The 20,149-nt window shown below is 44.3% G+C and overlaps 1 protein-coding gene across 4 annotated transcripts in view; it reads left to right on the top strand.

The window, feature by feature from the left end:
* Positions 1-20,149, top strand: part of E2F3 (E2F transcription factor 3) — a 77,191-nt gene that overhangs the window by 47,541 nt on the left and 9,501 nt on the right. For 2 of the 4 annotated variants that reach the window (XM_064597106.1, XM_064597109.1), the window contains exons 2-4: positions 17,069-17,180; positions 18,449-18,650; positions 19,936-20,094. In XM_064597106.1, the coding sequence (XP_064453176.1) occupies positions 17,069-17,180; positions 18,449-18,650; positions 19,936-20,094 (473 nt within the window). Of the gene's footprint in view, positions 1-17,068; positions 17,181-18,430; positions 18,651-19,935; positions 20,123-20,149 lie in introns of all 4 variants that reach the window. The other 2 variants (XM_064597105.1, XM_064597107.1) reach the window with 2 other exon arrangements.

Genomic DNA, 20,149 nt, shown 5'->3' with positions numbered 1-20,149 from the left:
AGTATATAATATACGTGATATACAAACTATGTATTAGCTCTTTTTGTTATCAGGCGTCTGGTCAACAGTTGGCTATTAGTAGTTCAGTTTTGGAGGAATCAGAAGTTATATGCAATTTTTGGCTGCGCAAGGAGGGGTCGGTGCCCCAGCCCTTGTGTTCAAGGGTCAACCGTACACGAAAGTACATGGTATTGGATAAATTTTAGTTTCTTCTCTAAAAATTTGGGAGTTAATCGAATTATAGGGAAGTGTAGAGAAGTGATACTATAGAAATGGCCACTAATTCTAGAATCTGAAGGCTCCCACCCCCATTCCTTTCTTCCTTGCTGTCATCCATTCATTCCTTCACTGAACTTTGTCCTTTGCTTTTCTCCAGGGAGGCCCCCCGCGCCCTGGTCCCCAGGGGCCCGCCATCTCAGAACTTCTCCTGGCCTGGCTGGCCCCCACTCTCCTGACCTTTAACTTCTGGGTCCTCTGATTGCTCATCGTTTCTTTGGTGCCTAGGCTGTTACTGTGTTTTTAACACGTGTTCCCTTTTTTATATTCTTTTTTTTTTTTTTAAGATTTATCTATTTATTCATTTTAGCAAGAGCGAGCACACAAGCAGGGGGAGGGGCAGAGGGAGAGGGAGAGACTCTCAAGCAGACTCCCTGCTAAGCACAGAGTCTAATGTGGGGCTCGATCTCACCACCCTGGGATCATGACCTGAGCCAAAATCAAGAGTTGACCGCTCAATGGACTGAGCCACCCAGGCGCCCCTCCCATTGTTTATATTCTACTTTCACCAATTTAAAATGAATGACAGAGATACTGTATTCTTTTTTTTTTTTTTTTAAGATTTTATTTACCTATTTGACAGGGAGCAAGAGCACAAACCACAAGCAGGGGGAGAGGCAGATGGAGAGGTTCAAGAAGCAGGCTCCCCGCTGAGCAGGGAGCCTGACGTGGGGCTTGATCCCAGGACCCTGGGATCATGACCTGAGCTGAAGGCAGACGCTTAACCCACTGAGCCACCCAGGTGCCCCGAGATATGTATTCTTGCACGTCATCCATCAGTAGAGGGTACTGACTTCCTCCACCCTTGGCTTCCCTCCTTACTGACAGACTTCCTTCTAGGCCTTCCCCGGTTTTGTCTTTCCATAGGAGATCCTACTGCAAATACTGTTCTGACTGGCTTTTTTTTCTTACTAGATAAAGCCAAAGATGGACCTCACCATAGAATACTGCAGCTACACAGTGTTCTCTAACACGGTTGTATAATATAGAGAGGTTTACTTAATTATCCTCCTGTTAATGGACAGTGGACATTTAGGCTTGCTTTTTTTAACTCCCCCCTGTTAAATAGAATGCTATAACAAATATCCTGTACATGCCTCCCTTGCATGTTTTTGTAGTGTTTCTCTAGGATAAATTGATTTCCAGAAGTACAATCTTGGGGTCAAAAGGACATGCATGTTTAAAATACTAATATTGCCAGATTATCCTCCAGGTGGTTGGTCACACACCCATACTTCTCCCTTACCCAGCTGACTCCTATTCGTTTACAATTTTCTTAATTCCACTATAAAATATTTCAGAGAATAGCACCATATAATGACATCAACAATGCAGTTGAAGATTCTTGTTTCCCTCCCCGATTGCTTTTTCTCTTTTTCCTCTCTCTTTTCTGTGTTTCTCATACTTGCCTACCTATGTCTTATGTGTGTATACTCATACTACAGATGTAGTACCCTAACGCTATTTAATAAGGTTTTCAATGTTTTAAAATAATATGTAAGGATACCATGTCCATTCTGTTGTGGGGTTTTTTTGTTGTTACTCAGAATTTGTGTGATTTATCCATGTTGATAACTATACCCTGGTACGAATTCTTGTTCATGCCTCCTTGGCATGTGTGCAAGAGTTTACGGTGCATGCTGAGCCGTTGATGGTTTTCACTGAGTACTGATAAAACTTTTGTCCAGAGAGTTTACGACCCCCACCCCACCCACTAGGAAGATGTAACAGTTTTGCATGTTTGTAACACCTGCTATTTTCAGGCTTTGCAGTTTTTGCCAATCTGATCTTTTTACTTACGTTTCCCCAATTATATATTTTAATATTTTGACCATTTGGTACCCTCTTCTGGCACTCGCCTGTTCCTGTCTTGTATCAATTTTTCTCTTGGGTTATAGGCCCTTTCCTTACCAGTGTCTAATAAGTTCTTTTATCTTTTTGGATTATAATTCTTAGGAGGTTATGTGCATCGCACATATCTTCTCCTAACTGGTGGCTTGACTTCGTTGTGGTCTTTTGATGACCAGAGTTGATTTTATTTCTTTTTAAAGATTTTATTTATTTATTTGACAGAGACAGACAGCGAGAGAGGGAACACAAGCAGGGGGAGTGGGAGAGGGAGAAGCAGGCTTCCTGTGGAGCAGGGAGCCCAGCACGGGGCTTGATCCCAGGACCCTGGGGTCATGACCTGAGCCGAAGGCAGACGCTTAATGACTGAGCCACCCAGGCACCCCCAGAGTTAATTTTAATGTAGTTTTTCACATGTATGATCTGTGCGTTTCTTTCTTAAGAAAAAAATTGAAGCCAGACATTTCCTTTGTTTCTTCTCATAGCTGTAAAGTTTAGTCCCTTCATTAAGATCTGCGGTTGAATTTTGTGTGTGGTTTGAGGTAGGGATCCAGTTTGTTTGTTTTTTTTTTTTCCTTCTTGGATAAGCAGTTGTCCTGATACCATTTGCTAAGTAGTCATTCTTTGGTAGCTACACTTGTGGTGAGCATAGCAGAACATAAAGAGTTGTGGAATCACTGTATTATGCACCTGAAACTAATGTTGTGCTGTGTGTCAACTATACTTCAATAAAAAAACAAAGACATAAGCAAATAATGGTCATCCTTCCCAACAAGCTGCAGTGCCCCATTTGTAATACATGACATTTCCATTTATGCATGGAATTGTTCCTGGGTTTTCCATTCTATTCTCTTGGTCTGTTTGCCTCTCCCTTGCACCAATATACATTTCCCTAGTGACTGTAGTTTTACAATACAAGTCTGGATACCCGGTAGGGCAGGTCTTTCTACCTTGTTCTTATTTCTTCAAAATTGTCGTGGTTATTCTTGGCTCTTTGTACTTACCCCTACTCATTCTTTAGGCGTGCTTAAGATTATACCACTTACCTTATGATAACATAGCTCCATCTCTCCCCTTCTGACCTTTATGCTGGTATTGTCATGCATTTCACCTACACATATGTTATAAATGCCGTAATATAATTTACTATTTTTGTTTAGATAGTCATCTTTTACAGAGATTTAAGTATAAGGGGAGAAGTCACACATTTACCTTGTAGTTACCATTTTTTATATTCTTAATTTCTTTGTATAGATCCATATGTCCAGCTGGTATCATTTCCTTCTGCTTGAAGGTCTTCCTTTAATATTTCTTTTATTGTGGATCCACTGGTTAAAAAAAAAAAAAAAATCCTTCAGCTTTTGTATCACTGGAAAAGTCTCTATTTGCCTTTGGATTTCGAAATATTTTTGCTGGGTATGGAATTCTAGCTTGACAGTTTCTTTTCTTTCACTTATAAAACAATGCTGCTGCACTGTCTTCTGGCTACATTGTTACAAATGAGAATTCTCAGTTTTTGTTTTTTTGTAACGTATTCCTCCACTCACCCCCACTAGCTTTTGAGATTTTTCTCTTTATTACTGATGATGAGCAATTTGATTGTGATGTGCTTTGTTCCAGTTTTCTTGTGTTTGGGATTCACTGAGCTCATTGAATCTGTAGGTTTAAATCACTGATATCTCCCCTTAACTTTTTGAACATACGGAATACAGTCACATTAACTTTTAACTTTTTCCTGTGTCTTTGTCAACTAAGTCTACCATTTGTGTTGGTTCTAGGTCAGTTTTGATTAATTTTTCTCCTGAATCTGGGTCATATTTTCATGCTTCCTTGGAAGTCAGGTAATCTTTGGTTGAATGATAGTCATTATTGGGTACTGGACATTTTTGTATTTGTGTAAATGTTCTTCAGTTTTGTTCTGAGATGCCGTTAGGTTTCTTAGAAATGGTTTGATCTTTCAGTTCTTGCTTTGTAGGTTGGGACCAGAGCAGTATTTATTCTAAAGCTAATTTTGCCTCACCAATGCAGCAACACCCTTCTGAGTACTCTACCTGTGTCTCTGCATTATGAGGCTGCTGTTTGTTTTGGTTTTGCTTTTTGGTGTGTTTACCGCCCCCGCCCCCACCCCCACCCCAAGTCTGTCTGTTAGGAACAGTTGTAGGAACAGTGTGCCTACAGTTTTATAATTCCAGGCCCCACAGGAACTCTAGGCACTCTGTCTTTCTTATTTGTTTCAGGTGTGTTTCCTGGCCTTGGGTAGTTTCCTCACATACACATGCTGTATTCTACTGGATTCTCAAGAGGGACCTTCTGCAGATTCCCAAGATTGTGTCTCTGACCAGTTCTCTCCTTTCAGGGCTCTGTCCAAATTTGAGTTACTCTGACCTCCCTGGATTCTCTGCTCCATCTTCTCAACTCAGGGAGTTCACTGGCCTCCACCCAGGCTCCTCCTTACCGTGTTACAACCCAGAAACTCCCCAACTCTCAGAGACAGGAATTAAGTTGGCCTCTAAATGAAAGTGGAGTGCATGGGAAAAGTAGCGCTCTTTGGTCTTCAGGTCAGTTGTGCAAGTATTGGATGGTAACCCTTTACTACTTTAAGAGGAACTTCTTCAATTCGTTCTTCGGTTCATACATCTTTCAAAAGTGCGCTTACCTCTTGGAGTCTGTTTATCATGCTCCTGCACCAGGAGCAGTTTGTGAAGCTGTGTCCACCAGGACCAAGTGCCCCGTCTCTGGGAGCCACAGTAATCATTAAACACAGGCTCTTTTTCCAAGATTTAAGGTGCTCACACTGTGCTGCAGGCCGTTTCAGCAACTACATTCCGAAGTCTGGTTGAGATTCAGAACAGTTACTCTACAATAACTCAATGGGAGAAAGTTTGCTGAGAGAAGATTTTTTTTTCTTTTACACAAGTCATGAAGCAATTAAATTAATATTCTCTAAAATTGATCTGTCAAACCCATAATAAGAATTTGTTTATAGCTCTTCATTGTGCCTATAAATTATCTCTTTATCCATAAAGGTTGAGGACATAAAAAAAGAGTATCTTCATATGTTTAATTATCATTGTTATCTGTGGATAAATGAGGTTCAGCTATTCAAACAGATAGCTCAAATGTGCTTGTATTTTTAGTACTTCTTTGAAGTCCTCATATATAACATAAAGCATGACAGAGACAGAATTCCATTACCCAAAAAGATGACTGGCTTTCTTCGTAAAATTTCAGTATTTGGTGTGAGCAATATAAATATCCTTTAATAAAAACCTATATCAATTTGTAGGAGGATAATGGTTTATTCCATGAGTCCACAGACTGTGGCCCATGGGCCAAATCTGGCCCCCAGCTTATTTTGTAAATAAGTTTTATTGGAATACAAGGAAACCCATTTAACAGGGCTGTGTCCCACAAGGTCTAAAATATTTACTACCTGGCCTTATACAGGAAACATCAACTCCTAGTTTATTTCATTGGTGTTGAAGTGAGGTAAAATCGTAAGACCAGAAACTAGGAGTTGGAAAGTCGAGATAAACTGAATAGTACTCCGGTGGGAGATTCAAGGACATCTGAGCAGCAAAGCCTATATACTTTGTAACTGCCCATCACTAAATCTAGTTTAAATTCTTTTTGCCAACCTCCAAACTGGAAATTCAGCTGTCAGAAGAGAAGAATTCTTAAATTCTGTTCTATGGGCAGTAACTACATACCTAAGGTTAGCAATAACTTGAAAGAAAAACACATTATGAATTGGGTGATATGACTGAATTTAAAACTCTCTTTTCAGTTAGTGGTTTAATTTCACAGTGTTCCGTGTTTACTTTCCTGCAAAAGCATGTGAAGTGTAGACTTCAAAGGGAATAATAAAGCTTGAGCATTGTGTGGGGGGATTAAAAACCTTTTGCCCTCTCTGTTCGAGAGACCACGATGGTTATGATAGAAAAGGTCATCACGGTATTTCTCATTATTAAAAATATTACTTATTGGGCACCTGGGTGGCTCAGTTGGTTGGGCGACTGCCTTCGGCTCAGGTCATGATCCTGGAGTCCCTGGATCGACTCCCGCATTGGGCTCCCTGCTCGGCAGGGAGTCTGCTTCTCCCTCTGACCCTCTCCCCTCTCGTGCTCTCTCTCATTCTCTCTCTCTCTCTCAAATAAATAAATAAAATCTTTAAAAAAATATATTACTTATTTTCACTTCATTTGCATGACATTAAATCTAACTTATTAATCAGGCCCTTGTCTTAAGCTTCTTATTCATTTACTCTTCATTTGGTATAGATACAGAATTAATCTGTAAAAGGTTTTCAGAGGTTTTTGCTTTTTTATAATCCGTATTCAATTATTGGAGTAGAGACTTAGGTAGGAAGGATGTCTGGGTTTCAGCTGCTCTTACATGCAAAAGGAGCCATTCCTTTATCATGGGAGGGCCTAGCTCGGTGCCTTACATATGGTGAGTGGTGGTATCACCTGCTGATAAACGAGAATTAAATACATAGACACTTCTGGTTCAGAAAGGCACATCGTCAAACAAGTATCTCCTTTTCCTGGAAGCCTGATGACAATAATAGTAAACAGTTAAAAAAAAAAAAATCATTGAAAATGAGAACGGGGTTTTTAGTGGACAAGATCACTCAGCAGATTTCTGGAACTCAGAGAAAGGATGGAGGGGTGGAAGTCAGTAAAGTAGAACAGGGGGGCGCCTGGGTGGCTCAGTCGATTAACTGTCTGCCTTTGGCTCAGGTCATGATCTCAGGGTGCTGGGATCGAGTCCCGCATCGGGCACCCTGCTCAGCGGGGAGTCTGCTTCTCACTCTCCCTCTGCCGCTTCCCCAGCTTGTACTCTCTCTCTCTCTGTCAAATATATAAATAAAGTCTTTAAAAAAAAAAAAAAAGAACAGAGGAAGCTAGGGCCAGAGAGAGCGTTGGTCTGCCTTAGAGAAGCTGAGATGTGATAAACCAAAGGTAAAAATAGGAGTTTGCAGGAAGGACTTTATACAGAATCTGGGAATCTTGTCCTCAGCCAGATAGGTTTTGAGAAATCTTCTCAAAATAAATGGATTAACTCCATTCTGGCATTTAAGGATATCACCTCAATCTGAGTCATACAGCCGCTAGGTGTCACTTAAATAGGGACTAGGCATTTGAAAAAAAAGACTACAACAATTATAGAGTGGGGCCAAGATTTCTTTTTTCTTTAGGTAGGAAAAGAAGACAGTGGAGAAAATAGATTAAATGGGAAACAAAAGAAAATTTGAAAAGAAAATAATGAGTGGCAAAGGAGAGACTCTCCTATTCATAAAAGAACAAGATGCTATAAAAATAAATTGATCAGAGAGCAAAAGCAAAACATATGCTCTTGGATATTAAAAGTCTCGGTGCCCAAACTTTAAAAAAAAAAAACAATTTAGTGAATGGAAGCTAAATTTAATGTAAGAACAGCTAAGTAGAACAAAAAGGCAAAGACATGGAAAATAGAAAATTCGAGCTTTAGAGGATCACTCTAAGAGGAATGGGAATTCCAGGGCGATGACAGGAAATGGGAGGGGATGATTTACAACATAAAAATTTCTTGTAGCCGAAGGCCACGCAGGTAGTTTCTAGGAGGCCCTCACACAGTGAGTGAGAAAAGATGTCCACTTGAATAGGTGTTATGAAATGTCACAATAAATGTGAGGCAGGCCGGGAGGCTTTCAGAGAGGTTAGAAACCGAATAGATTTAGCCAAATGAGAATCAGTGGCTGCAGGTTTCTCATCACCCACGCTGGGTTTAAAAACAACTGGACCAGTGACTTCCAGGTTCAGAGGGCAACCGAAGATCAGCCTTACGTTCTTTAGTTAGCCAGCGTATCGAGCATGAGGATGAAATACACATTTCAGATATACGAGGACTCGGATTTTCTCTTCCACACTATTCGGTGTGTTCCAGGAAAGCCGTCAGTTAACAGCCCTGGCAGACTTAAGCAGAAAAGGCCTTTATTGGAGGATATTGAAGAGAGAACCAGGCTTGGAGAACAGGCAGGAACGAAGGAAGGATCAGTAGCCAAAACCACAGCCAAAATGTCAAGCCACGGAAGGTGTCCAGCAACACCAGGGATTTCTCCTGGGCTCCAGCAGCCATCACCAGACAGCCTGCTGCTTTGCCAGAGCAACTCCAGATTCCAGGGCGGGTGTGTCTGTCTGTGCCACATAGGTAACGGGCCTGGCCCAAGTTCTGGTGAAGCTAGGAAAGAGTGCATGGAGTCTTCAGCTTCTGCAATAGCAAGGCGGCTCCCACCAAGACTGATCAAGCAGGGAGTCTCCTAACCATAGGAGGGAAGGTTCAGAGGCTGGGCAGTCAAATAAAGTGACAGGTGTCCCCCTCAGCCTTCAACACGGTACAGAGAGTGGAAAATCACAGAATGACAGCTTTGCAACAGGCTTGCAGAACAATCAGTCAAGAGTCTAGACAGCAAGAGGTCCAAGAGTTTCAGGTGGGAGAAAAAGTGGGGACTTGATAGAATACCTGATAGGACGGAGAAAAAGATAATGATGGATGTAAACAGATGAGGTCATCTTTGGTGGGGTGATCGCCATCATTGGGTGCTGGACATTTTTGTCCAGAAGTAGCTATCCAAGCTTATTCCTTAGCGAGGTGACCACCAGGAGAAAGAGGAAAACTGATTCCCCTGGGGAGGTAGCCACTAGAAGCTGCCTGAACTAGTGGATTTTTAAAAATCGTGTACATTGATTTTTCTCTTAAATTTTCTTAAATTATTTTTTCTTTTTTAGTAGGCTCCACGCCCAGCTTGGGGCTTGAACTCACAACCCTGAGATCAAAAGCCGCATGCTGTACCAACTGAGCTAGCCCGGTGCCCTGTCTCCAATTATTCTTAAAGACAAAACAAATGCCTTTAGAAAGGGATGCAGTCACCAGTTTATAAGTAAATGGCTTCCATCCCAGAAGTTAGGCTTTCTTTTCCTTTGGAAACATTCATGTGTATGTGGTTAGATTCCCAAACCAGTCCATAACATAAGTTATAGTGAAGTTAGGATACCCTAGATCTGTAGTTTAAAAATGAAAAGAAGAAAAATGGCCCAGTTTGGGTGCCATTCTAGGTGCCCAGTGGTGGGAGGATTTCCCTGGGGCCGGGAGACGTGGGGAAGAGAGAGACCTCCGCTCCCCCACTGGTGGTGGTTGGGATGCAGGATCGAAGGGGCAGTCTTCACCGCGGTAAAATGCACACTTGCTGCTCCTATTTGCACATGCATCCGTCGGGGCCTTCTGCATGCCCGTTGGGCTCACCAGGTCTCAGGAAGAATTCGGTTCCTGGTTAGGCTTCTCACCTAAGAGCTCATAGAGACACTGCTCTGGTTCAATTCTGAACGTGCCCCTGGCTGAGGAAAGCCGGGGAAGACAACCTTCAAGCTCTTCGTCCTAGGTAACCTCAGCGCCAGGAAAAGGGGACATGGAAGGGACCAAGGATGTGGCTCCTTCCTCACCCTCTGCACCCAAGCCCCTCCCTACCCACCAGCACCCCTGAAGCATGGCCCGTCCAAGGCTCTGCGCTTCTGCGCGTGCTTGGACCCCGACTCCCGCTCCATTCCGTGCGGGACAGCCCCATTGCCTTCCAGGACTGCCCCCTCTAAACACGCTCTCCAGACCTCCACCCTCTTCTCCATACAGCCCCCTGCCTGCCTGCCTGACCCCCACCCCCACCCCCCAACCATGGGCTCGTTGCTGTCTTCATCATGCATTTCCCGTTATTGGTTTGCCCACAGCCTCTTTAACAGCAGGGACCACCGTGCTATAATCGATTATCTGCCTGTGCGGGGCTTGGTACACAGCAGGCATTTAATAAATATTCGAATGGATTTAAAAATGGTTAGCCAGATTGAGTTACTATGTAGTCCCAACTGGAAGCTGTGTATGCCTTTCTTAAAATCCTCTTGCCCTAACCTACTGACCTGATGGCCAGAATCCAAGTGAGATTCAGCTGTGGTCTGGTCTGGAGCTGGAGATTCTCTCCTTTGGGTTATTTCACTAATGAACCTAACCTGGCCCTCATTCTTTTTATCTAATTTCCATCTTCTGTTTCTCTTCTTCCTCTGTTCAAAATGCGCTGTCTCATCTTTGGCCATGAGACAAAATGTATCATAGATCCAGTTCTTTCCCTTGCCCGGATCTCTTATGAACTGGGGTAAAAGGAGTTTATTTTAGGGCTCAGTTTGTGAACTACAGCAGGCCATGCCTTTTCCTTGATTTAATTTTTTCCTGTGGTTCAGTCAAATGGTAGTTAAGAACACCACTTCCCTCCCCATCGTGAGCCTGGGATGCCTTTCTGGTAGCGTATCCATCCATCCCATTTCTGCTGAGAACTCATACCCATACCTACTGAATGGTACATAAGATTTTCAACAGTATAAAAAAACAAACCAGCAGCTTTCTTTTGTCTAACCTCAAAGGGCAAATGCAAGTGATTTTTGTCACGTAATGCAAGTATTACCCATGCTCACTTTTAAATGATTTAGAAAGAAGAAAATAAAATCACTGTAATCCTACCACCCCGAGATTAATACTCTTAAACTATTAGGTCTATATCCTTAGATGTCCTTTCTTCCTATGCATATAATTTCCCCACAAAAATAAAATTTTACTACTCACACCTACTTTTCTTTTAAACTTACATATATAGATTGTTCATCATTAATTGCATAACATTCCGTTACATAAATGTACAATAACGTACTGAATTTTTCTCCTGAACTTGGGCATTTATGTTGGATATATGTGGAAAAATATAAAAATATTCAAGAAACTGGCTGTACTGTTTTTAATAGACAAACCCTAGAAACAACATAAATGTTCTCCTGACATACTCCAAAGAGTTGAATGGCTAGTTTAGAAGGTATAACTTTAATATGTACACATTGCTCTGTAAAATACAATTAAATATTATAGAGCTATAAACATGAAATCATTACCCTGTATTTAATTTTACTTCTCAGAGATAACCTCCATTAACATTTGATGTGGCTCTTTCCAGACTTTCTTCCTCTCTGGATACTTGGAAATTTTTATAGCGAAGTCTATATTTTATAGTTTTCCTTACCCTTATAAAGTCACATTATATGTATCCCTCTGCAACTTTAATTTTTCCCCTTCGTATTTCTTGAAAACCTTTCCAAATATGTAGAGATTAATCTGCAGCATATGTAGATGTATACACACACATACATGTCTATATATACACACATGGACTACAACATACATGGGCAGCCTCACGGGTGGGTAATGTCAGAGCTTTGTGATTTACCTGCCAAGAGACTTTGGGAATTTATTCCTTGGTTCATTCAAAATAAATAAGTAAATTCGACTGAGTGCATGCCAAGTGCAAGCCTACTTAAGACCTGAGCTCCTCATGGTCTGGTGAGGAAACCTGGAGCGTATACATAAGTTATGATGGCAAAATGATGCCGTGGTACCCCGGAAGTTGCTATGGCAACAGAGGAGGGACATTTCCATCAGTCCAGGGAAGTCATGGGCTCAAACCCTGGTATCTGTGACTTATTAACTGAGACTTTAGGTAAATCCTTATCTTCTCTGCCTCAGTGCAAGGGGGATATAGTAATAGCTACCCCAAAATGCCATTATGAATGCTTAATGGGAAAATGTAGTAGTTTCTAGAAGAGTGTTGAATGCCATGAGTGTTTGGTTAAGTAAACAAATCATGGTGTATTAATTAATCCAATATTCTGTAGCTGTGAAAAATAAAGTCATTCTGTGTACTGACAGGTCAAACTTGAAGATGTGTTGATAGAGTATTGTGTGGTTTGCTATCATTTGTGTACAACTTTTTTATGGGTTGCACAGCTGTATACCTGTGTACATACTGTATTTCCATAGTCTGTCTAAAAAGGTATCAAAGGGGGAGGGTTGCCTGGGTGGCTCAGTTGGTTGAGTGTCTGACTCTTGATTTCAGTTCAGGTCATGACCTCAGGGTTGTGGGATCAAGCCCTGCATCTGAGCCCTGCATCTGAGCCCCGCGTTGGGCTCCCTGCCCAGCGGCGAGTCTGTTTCTCCCTCTCCCTCTGTGCCTCCCCCCACCCATATGCGCACTCTCTCCCTTTCAAGTAAATAAAATCTTTTAAAAATAAAAGGATATCAAAGGAACTTAACAGTCTTGCCTTTGAGGAAGGGAACAGGGTCAGGAGAGGGGGGAAAGATCTGCTTTCCTCATAAGGGCATTTGCACTGTTTGAATTTCCATGTGAATTTCCATGTTTATTGTGTAAAGGAAAGTTCTTAAAAATTATGAAATAAGTAAAACTCTACGTTTATCATAGAGTAAGACAGCATCAGTTTAATGAAACTGTTCAAATATTCTTACATGGCGGTTTTTCACAATCATTTTGTAAAGCAGTTGTAGGCATGGACTTGAGTAGGTGTATTTACTGACTGGGATCCTGGAAAAGTTACTTAGGTGCTCTAAACCTTCATCTTTTCCTGTAGGATAGGAAATAATAGTAACAACTATCTTCTGGGAATGTCGTGAAAATGAGATAGCGTAATGAAATGGAAAGCAATTAACGGTGCGTGACACGTACGTACTCAGGTTCCTTGTGTTCTAGCTAATGCTAGCAGGCTAGCTCTGCCAGGACACTGGGTTGCAAATGGTGGTGATCTAACTCAGTTTTCTTGTACCAAGAAAGGGAATTTGTTGGTTCACACAAATGGAAGTCTTGGGTAGACCTGCCTTTGGGCGTGGCTCTATCTAGTACCTCCCTTGAAGGCCCTGGGCCTCAGTCTCTCTCCAGCTTTTTCCTTCCACGTTGGTTCACTTCCCAGGTAGCTCCAGGCTTACGTCCTACTAGCTCCTAGTGAAAAGAACCCACCATTTCTAACCAAAGTCCCAGCACTGGCTGATTCTCCTGCCTTGGTCATAGGCCCATTAGCCAAGGGACTGGAATACACAGATTGGCGGGCCCAGATTACAGTCCACTCCTTTGAACCCTTGATGGGAAGGGCCAGCCTAAGAGGTTGAGCAATGGCAGGCTTTTTGCTTATCAGGCTTAGAGACAAAGAAACCATCTGAACCAAGAACTGGGGAGAAGTTTCTTCCCCAAAGGGAAAAATAGGGGCCAGGCAGGCAGAAACTGTGGATGTTTCCCCCTCACAGCCTCCTGCTTGGCTGCCTGACAGTTATTCCTATTATTTTTATATATACATTTTCAGCAGTTTAACAGTCCAACTGTTTCATTACTGAGGCACGTCATCTTAGTTTGGGCTGAGGTCCTAAAATTAGTGCGTGGTTCCTTTGTAAGAAAAGCTACCCTTGATAATACCTGGGCAGTGTGGAATGATCTACATAGCATCGCTCCTGTCTAACCTTTACTCTTATTTAGAACCAAATAGCTGGGCCTTCTGCTGAGCACCAGATAGATGAGTTGCTTTACTGGTCGGGGCCCTGTGATGTGAAGGTCTGTTTGTAAACAGAGTAACTCACAGTTCGGGGAGATGGTCACACTAAGAGCCAACAAAAGAGACTTCCATCTGCCCTGGTGTAAGCAGAGACCACCTGTCCTGTTTAAAACCTCCCATATAGTTCTTTGGGGTTTTTTTTAACCAAGCGTGCGTGCTTGCCTTTGTTAAGGTGAGCATTGAAGTGATGCTGCTCCGTCGGAGACCAGAGTTGTTTGGCCCTTTCCCAAAAGAGAGTCCAGTTAGTGTAGTTTGACCGTCCTCAGGCCTGGGAGCTACAAGTAGTTAAGTACTGTGTGTTTCTCTCAAATCCATTCAGCCCCTGCCACTGCACAATGGAGGGAGGCTCACGGGATAGCCCACCAGAAATGTCCACTGGGAGAAGGGAAATGACACAGGGATCGCCTCCCAAAGCACGTTGTGTCTCCTGCACAGGAATAAATTCCAGGCCCTGGGAGACTTGGTGGGGACGTGACTGTGCAGCCGATAGGCTGCCTCGATTCCTACCCTCCAGGAGGATTTGCGGGGCTGACCTTCCTCCGCAGCTCATTTCTTCTTGGTGTAGACGCATTGGCTTGGTGATTGATTCCCTTAGAGGCTGCTATCATGGACCTTTGTTTTCTGGACTTAAGGAATCTCTGGCAGTAGAATTGCCCTTAAGATTTCTTAGATTTTCTATCTAGTATTTAGATTGGATCAACTATCCAAAGTCACACAACCTGCCTAGTCCTGGTCCTTAAAGTTAGATCTCCGTTTCTTGGCAACAGATCTCTGGGAATTTCCCCAGCCTACAGTTTATGGCTTCCATAGGCCTTTGCCTCAAAGCAATTTGGAACAATAGCCTGGATGGGGAGACGAAAGTAACATGCCCCCAGCGTTGGCCAGTGGGTGGTTCTTTCTTGTGAGTGTCCAGGGAGAGTATACAGACTTCCCGACCTAGGGGCCCAAGAGTCCTAGATCCCCAGCTCTTTTCCCATTTGGCTTCCTTCTGGGGACCTTCGCGTGGAGGGGCTACCGCTCTGTATCTCTTGGATTGCTTTCGATGGAAAGAAAAGGCCTCCATAGCAAAGCTGTCCCCCTCTCGACTTTCAGGCAAGCCTCAAATGAAGCTTATCAGCAGTAATTTCCTGAAGACCCCACGAGGTGACCCACTCACTCTGCCACTCTTGAACGAGGCTTGCCAGCTCCCCATTGCACCAAGGCTCAGCTTGACTCAGCCCGTTCCACAAGCTGTCACTTGCAATACCACACTTCCATTTCCCTAACTCAAAGAGCTTTAAGCAAAAAGGAGATGTTATGGGCTGATGCAACGGAGAAATCTGGGGCGAAGACCAGCCGTTGCCCCCAGCGTATGACCTGATTCAGAGTCTTGAAGGACAGCCTCAGACCCTCTCTCTCCTTTTCTCCACTCCACTTGCCCCTGTGGACCCTCCATTCTCGGGTGGCTTCTGGCTAACGTCAGCCTTCCTTGGAAGGCACAACGCCTTCTTTGCTGTAGCTCCAGAAAAATCCCTGGGGCTGGCCTTTGTTTACCCCCCTTTGGTCATATGCCGCTCACCGCAGCCACTGTGAGGGAGGGGGAGGATGGAACAAAAGATCAGCCAGGCCCGGGTCACCTAGGGGCACAGTGCACTTGGGCTAGCACCGGGGATGAGTGCTCCCCAAAAACAATCAGGGAGCTTTTGCCTCATGAAGAGGGAATGTTTGCCAGGCCAACTAAAACAACAGGCTCACACAAGGATTTGACAGAATATTTGACAGAGGGGAAAATGAAGAAAGTTGCCAAATGTCATTCCTAGGCCTTTAGAGTGAAGTTCAGCCCAGCATTGCCCAACAGAAAGATCACGTGTGCCAGAAATTTAAGCCACATGGTAAAAAAAAAAATATATATATATATATATATGTGTGTGTGTGTGTGTATATATATATATATAAAAAGAAACAGGTAAAATAAGAATTTTAATACTACCTGATTTAATCACATTTCATAAAGGCAAAATAGTATCATTTTAACATGTAATCTGTGTAAAAAGTATTGGTGAGATCCTTTACCCTTTTCTGTGCTGAGTTTTCAACCTCCGGTGTGTATTTTATACTTCGAGCACATGTTGATTCAGATGAGCCACATGTGGCTAAAGGGGCTTCTGGATTGAACAGAGCAAGATTCGCTGGTAACTTTTTATAGAGAAGCTGCATGTCTGTCATCAGCTGATAAGTTATTCCTTCTGTTTCTGTGTCATGAGGGGTTACCATGAAATTGTGCATCTCCTCATTGGAAGAATGTGCCCTCAGATGAGCCTGAAGATACATGGCCATGCGGGGTGTCTAGTTGGGTGCCATTCCTGTCTGAACACCCATCCCAGCGTACAGTTAGTTAGTACACAACAATTACTTAGTTATCTGTCTCCTCTCGTGGACTCTATGTGCTAGGGAGGCAGACAGTCTTACCCATCTTGCTTTACCTCTGTTCCCTAAGCCCAGTCCATAGAAACTAAGTGAATATTTTTTAAGTAAAATTAAATTAAATGAAAAACTTGGATGAAGGGGCACCTGGGTAGCTCAGTCGGTTAAGCGTCCAACTCTTGATTTCGGCTCAGGTCGTGATCTCAGGGTCTGTGAGATCGAGCCCCGAGTTGGGCTCTGCGCTGGGCGTGGAGCCTCCTTAAGATTCTCTCCCTCTGCCCCTCTCCCCCTCTAAAAAAAAAAAAAACTTGGATGAAGACTTCTCATTTGCCAGGTTTGATGACAAAAATGGAGACAGTGATACTAGTTGAAGCCCAAGATTGAGCATTTACAATATTTGTTGTTCTGATGAATGACCATTTGCGGTCTGTGACTAGCTGCGTTGCTGTTTAATCACTCTTTCGTTGAATATAAATATGTAGAGAGTGAGAGTGATTGAATACCTACAGAAAGCCAGGCTCTATGCCAAGCACTAGGTATACAAAGATAAATGGGAAACAGTCCCTGCCTTAAAGGAAATGAGAAACAGATAAGTAAAATAACCCTTCTATCCAATAAGTGTTATCGTGCATGTAAACACACAGTGTTTGGGGAGCACAAGGGAAGAGGTCCAACCCAGATCAGAGATGAAGGTAGGCGGCGAAGTGTCGCAAGGGAAAAGCGAATTTACGTTCCATGATGCCTGCTGTGGTCTGACTGTCTCACCCCACGCCTGGCACATATGTCGAATCAATGAAGGAGTAAACAATGTGGCCCCCGGGCCTGATCCTGCAGGACAGTGGATCGGTCCATCTGAGCCTAGACGGGTAATCTGTGGCAGGTGAAGAGAGTTTCCTTGCCAGCCCAGCCCCCGGAGCCAGCATCTGACCGGAGGGCATGACAGGGGCCCCGAGTGAGGCAGAGCAGAGGTGCCGGGAGTTGGCATGTGCCCGCAGCATTTGGCAGGGCCGGCCCCCAAACAGCCCCACGGCTTGTGACCGCCCGCGTGGCCAGTGACGACCGATCGTCCTTTCACGTTGCAGGCAAAGCGACGGCTGGAGCTAGGAGAAAGCGGTCATCAGTACCTCTCGGATGGCTTAAAAACCCCCAAGGGCAAAGGAAGAGCCGCCCTGCGGAGTCCAGATAGTCCAAAAAGTAAGGATCCCTTCCATCTCGTGTTCTCCCCGGTGTGGGCTTCCCCCCTTTCAAAGCTTGTGGCTGAGGGGATGCCAAGGTGTGGATAATTGTGGCCGTTGTGTCCTTTTTCATCTCTTTCTGTTCCTAGCCAGAAAATAAACACAGTGTCTGCAGACACCCCACAAAGGGTGTAGAGTCCCTTCGGTGCCTGGATACTGACTCGGGGGGAGGCCTCTTAAAATGTGCGCAGTGTCCTTTTTCACCCGGCGTACAAGCTCTCTGGCACCATTCTGTCATCAAACTTAATTTTAACTTCCCTTAATGGACATTACTTTTGAGACCGGGCTAACTGCGCATAGAACCGTGCCAGAGTCGGTCAGGTCTACACCGGCCTCAATCTCTAGCTCCGCCTAAGGCAGTGTCCACATTGACTGAAACCCCTACATTGCAGTTCGTTTTCTTTCCCACCTTTTGTTTCTTTTTTTTTTTCTTTCCCCCACCTTTTGTTTCTTTGGGGAGAGAGAGAGAGAGAAAAGTAGGTTGGAAACAGCGAAATAGTCCTTTATGTCTCTGGCATTTAACATAGACGCTAAATTAGACTTTGTTCGCCCCTTTTGTGGAGTTTGTGGATCAGGCCGTCCACAAACCCTGTGTGATGCACACCCGCACGATAGAATAAATACGATATTGAATGAGGACATAACATGTAAGAGGGACGGGGCGAGTCGATGGAAGGACTGTTTAGGTATTCTTCATCCAAATGAAGCATTCCCTGAAAAGCTGTGACTAAGTCACAGACACACACAGACCGTGGAGCCTGCAAAGCGAGCTATGAGGGGTCTGTCTGAGCCCCGGTCATGAAATGCAGGAGAGATTCGCAGCCCCGGCCCCATCGGGTTGGGCTCCCCACGTGCTGGTCCTCGGAGACTGTAGCACGTTTTCATTCATTCAACAGATAACATTGAGCACCTACGATGTGTGGGATACCTCACTAGACTCAGGGAGGAGGGTGAGGCAAAGTAGAAGCTACTGAGAAATTCACAGCAAAAAGCTTTCATCAAATAGGAATTTGTACTGTCCCTTCCTTTTCTAATAAAGCCACTTCATAGCTTTCTGTAACTTACCGAGAACAACAACAGCGGCTTTGCTTGGACACTAATACTTGGGCTGCAACGGGAAAGAGGGCTTGCCTACCTGCAAAGAAACCCTTCATTTCTTTACCTTTCCCCCTATCCCCCCCACCTGCTCGGCTTTTGTTTTTCTTTAAGCTCCAAAATCTCCCTCAGAAAAAACACGGTATGACACATCACTTGGTCTGCTCACCAAGAAGTTCATTCAGCTCCTGAGCCAGTCCCCTGACGGGGTCTTGGATTTGAACAAGGCGGCGGAGGTGCTGAAGGTGCAAAAGAGGAGAATCTACGACATCACCAACGTGCTGGAAGGCATCCACCTCATTAAGAAGAAGTCGAAAAACAACGTGCAGTGGATGTGAGTACGAGCCACCACCCCCAGCCCCAGATTTCACGATCACGCCCGCACTCCACTCCCGTGGTCTCCTCCCCGCTGCCCCTCGACTCCTTAGCCCAAAGTTCAAAGTCTCTTTACCCTCTAGATGCTGTCAGAGACATTTGATTAGCCTCAGGCAAGGAGATCCCGGGATTTCGGCGGAGGGGGGGCCTGCAGATGTCAAGTAGGATGTCGTTCATCTGCAGCCGCGAGGCCGTGTGTGTGATCTAAAGGATGCGGGCTCGTGTCTTCGGCTTGTCTCTAACAGGGCTTTGGAAATGAACTCCGGCTGTGTATGAACACATCCGTGTAGGTGCCCCATCACCACGTATCTTCATCCGTGGCTCTGGCGGCAGGTCAGCTCGCTTTCTGGGTAAATGGAGGCGAGACTTAGAGACCTCAGTTCCTCATGGAAGGCAGGGATGATAACACATGTCACCCGTCCACCCACACGTGTGATTCAGTGTGTGGTTAATCTCGTTCGTGAATTACGGACGGAGCATCCCAACAGCCAGTATTTTAGAAGGGACGATGAAAGTGTTGTGGGAAGGAACAAGGGTCTTATAGGGTGGCTCTGAAAACAGACTCCCTCAAACATGAGATGAGTGCGGATAACTTTTTGTACTTTTGGGGAATTTTGTGACGATTCAGGGACCCATTTAGGCCTGTGGTTTCGAGAAACCTGTTGGGTATTGGTCTTTGTTCTTGCACACAGCACACACATCTGTTCCCTTAAACTTTTCCTTTTCGGTGGTTGGTAGAAGACCCTCAGAAACTGCCTAGGTCTTTTGTGCCTCCCGAATGATATTTCGTTGAATTTTGAACCACTCCTCATCTTTTCTTTCACATTTTTCTATCTTTCCATGTCTCTCTATCCTTTTTTATTCCCCCTCTTTCTTTCTCTTTCCTCCCGGGAGGCATGTGACAGGCAGGAACTCCTCCTTTCGCCCTTTGAATTTGAGCCTTCTGAAAAAACAGCCCTCCTCTGAAGGAAAGAAACCTGAAAATAACAGTGTAGGAGTTTTTTCGGGGTTCCCCCCCACACACTTAAATTTCTGTGGTGTGAAAGGTGAAGGACCGTGTGGACAAAAAATATATACAAATGTATAAATGTTCTGATTTTAACACTTGGCTAACAAGCAGCGTGACCTCCTGTGTCGAGAGGGGACATGTTACTCAGAAGGACCATTTCTCACTGCCCCTCCCTTGCACCCTCGCCCCCTTGGCCCCCCGAGCAGCCACGAAGAGTCTGTGTTTGGGTTTCTAGGGGCTGCAGTCTGTCTGAGGATGGGGGCATGCTGGCCCAGTGTCAAGGCCTGTCCAAGGAAGTGACCGAGCTCAGCCAGGAGGAGAAGAAATTAGATGAACTGATCCAAAGCTGCACCCTGGACCTCAAACTGCTAACCGAAGATTCAGAGAATCAAAGATATCCTTTGTGCTCCTGTTCCTTGGGGGTTAGTGCCTTCTAGAACACACCCAGC

This window comes from Mirounga angustirostris, unplaced genomic scaffold, assembly GCF_029215605.1.
Source record: "Mirounga angustirostris isolate CCGP_5_RB_7025 unplaced genomic scaffold, mMirAng1.0.hap1 SCAF_8, whole genome shotgun sequence".
Classification (NCBI taxonomy): domain Eukaryota; kingdom Metazoa; phylum Chordata; class Mammalia; order Carnivora; family Phocidae; genus Mirounga; species Mirounga angustirostris.
Note: the sequence above shows the minus strand (reverse complement) of the source record. Positions and strands in the feature narration are given on the sequence as shown.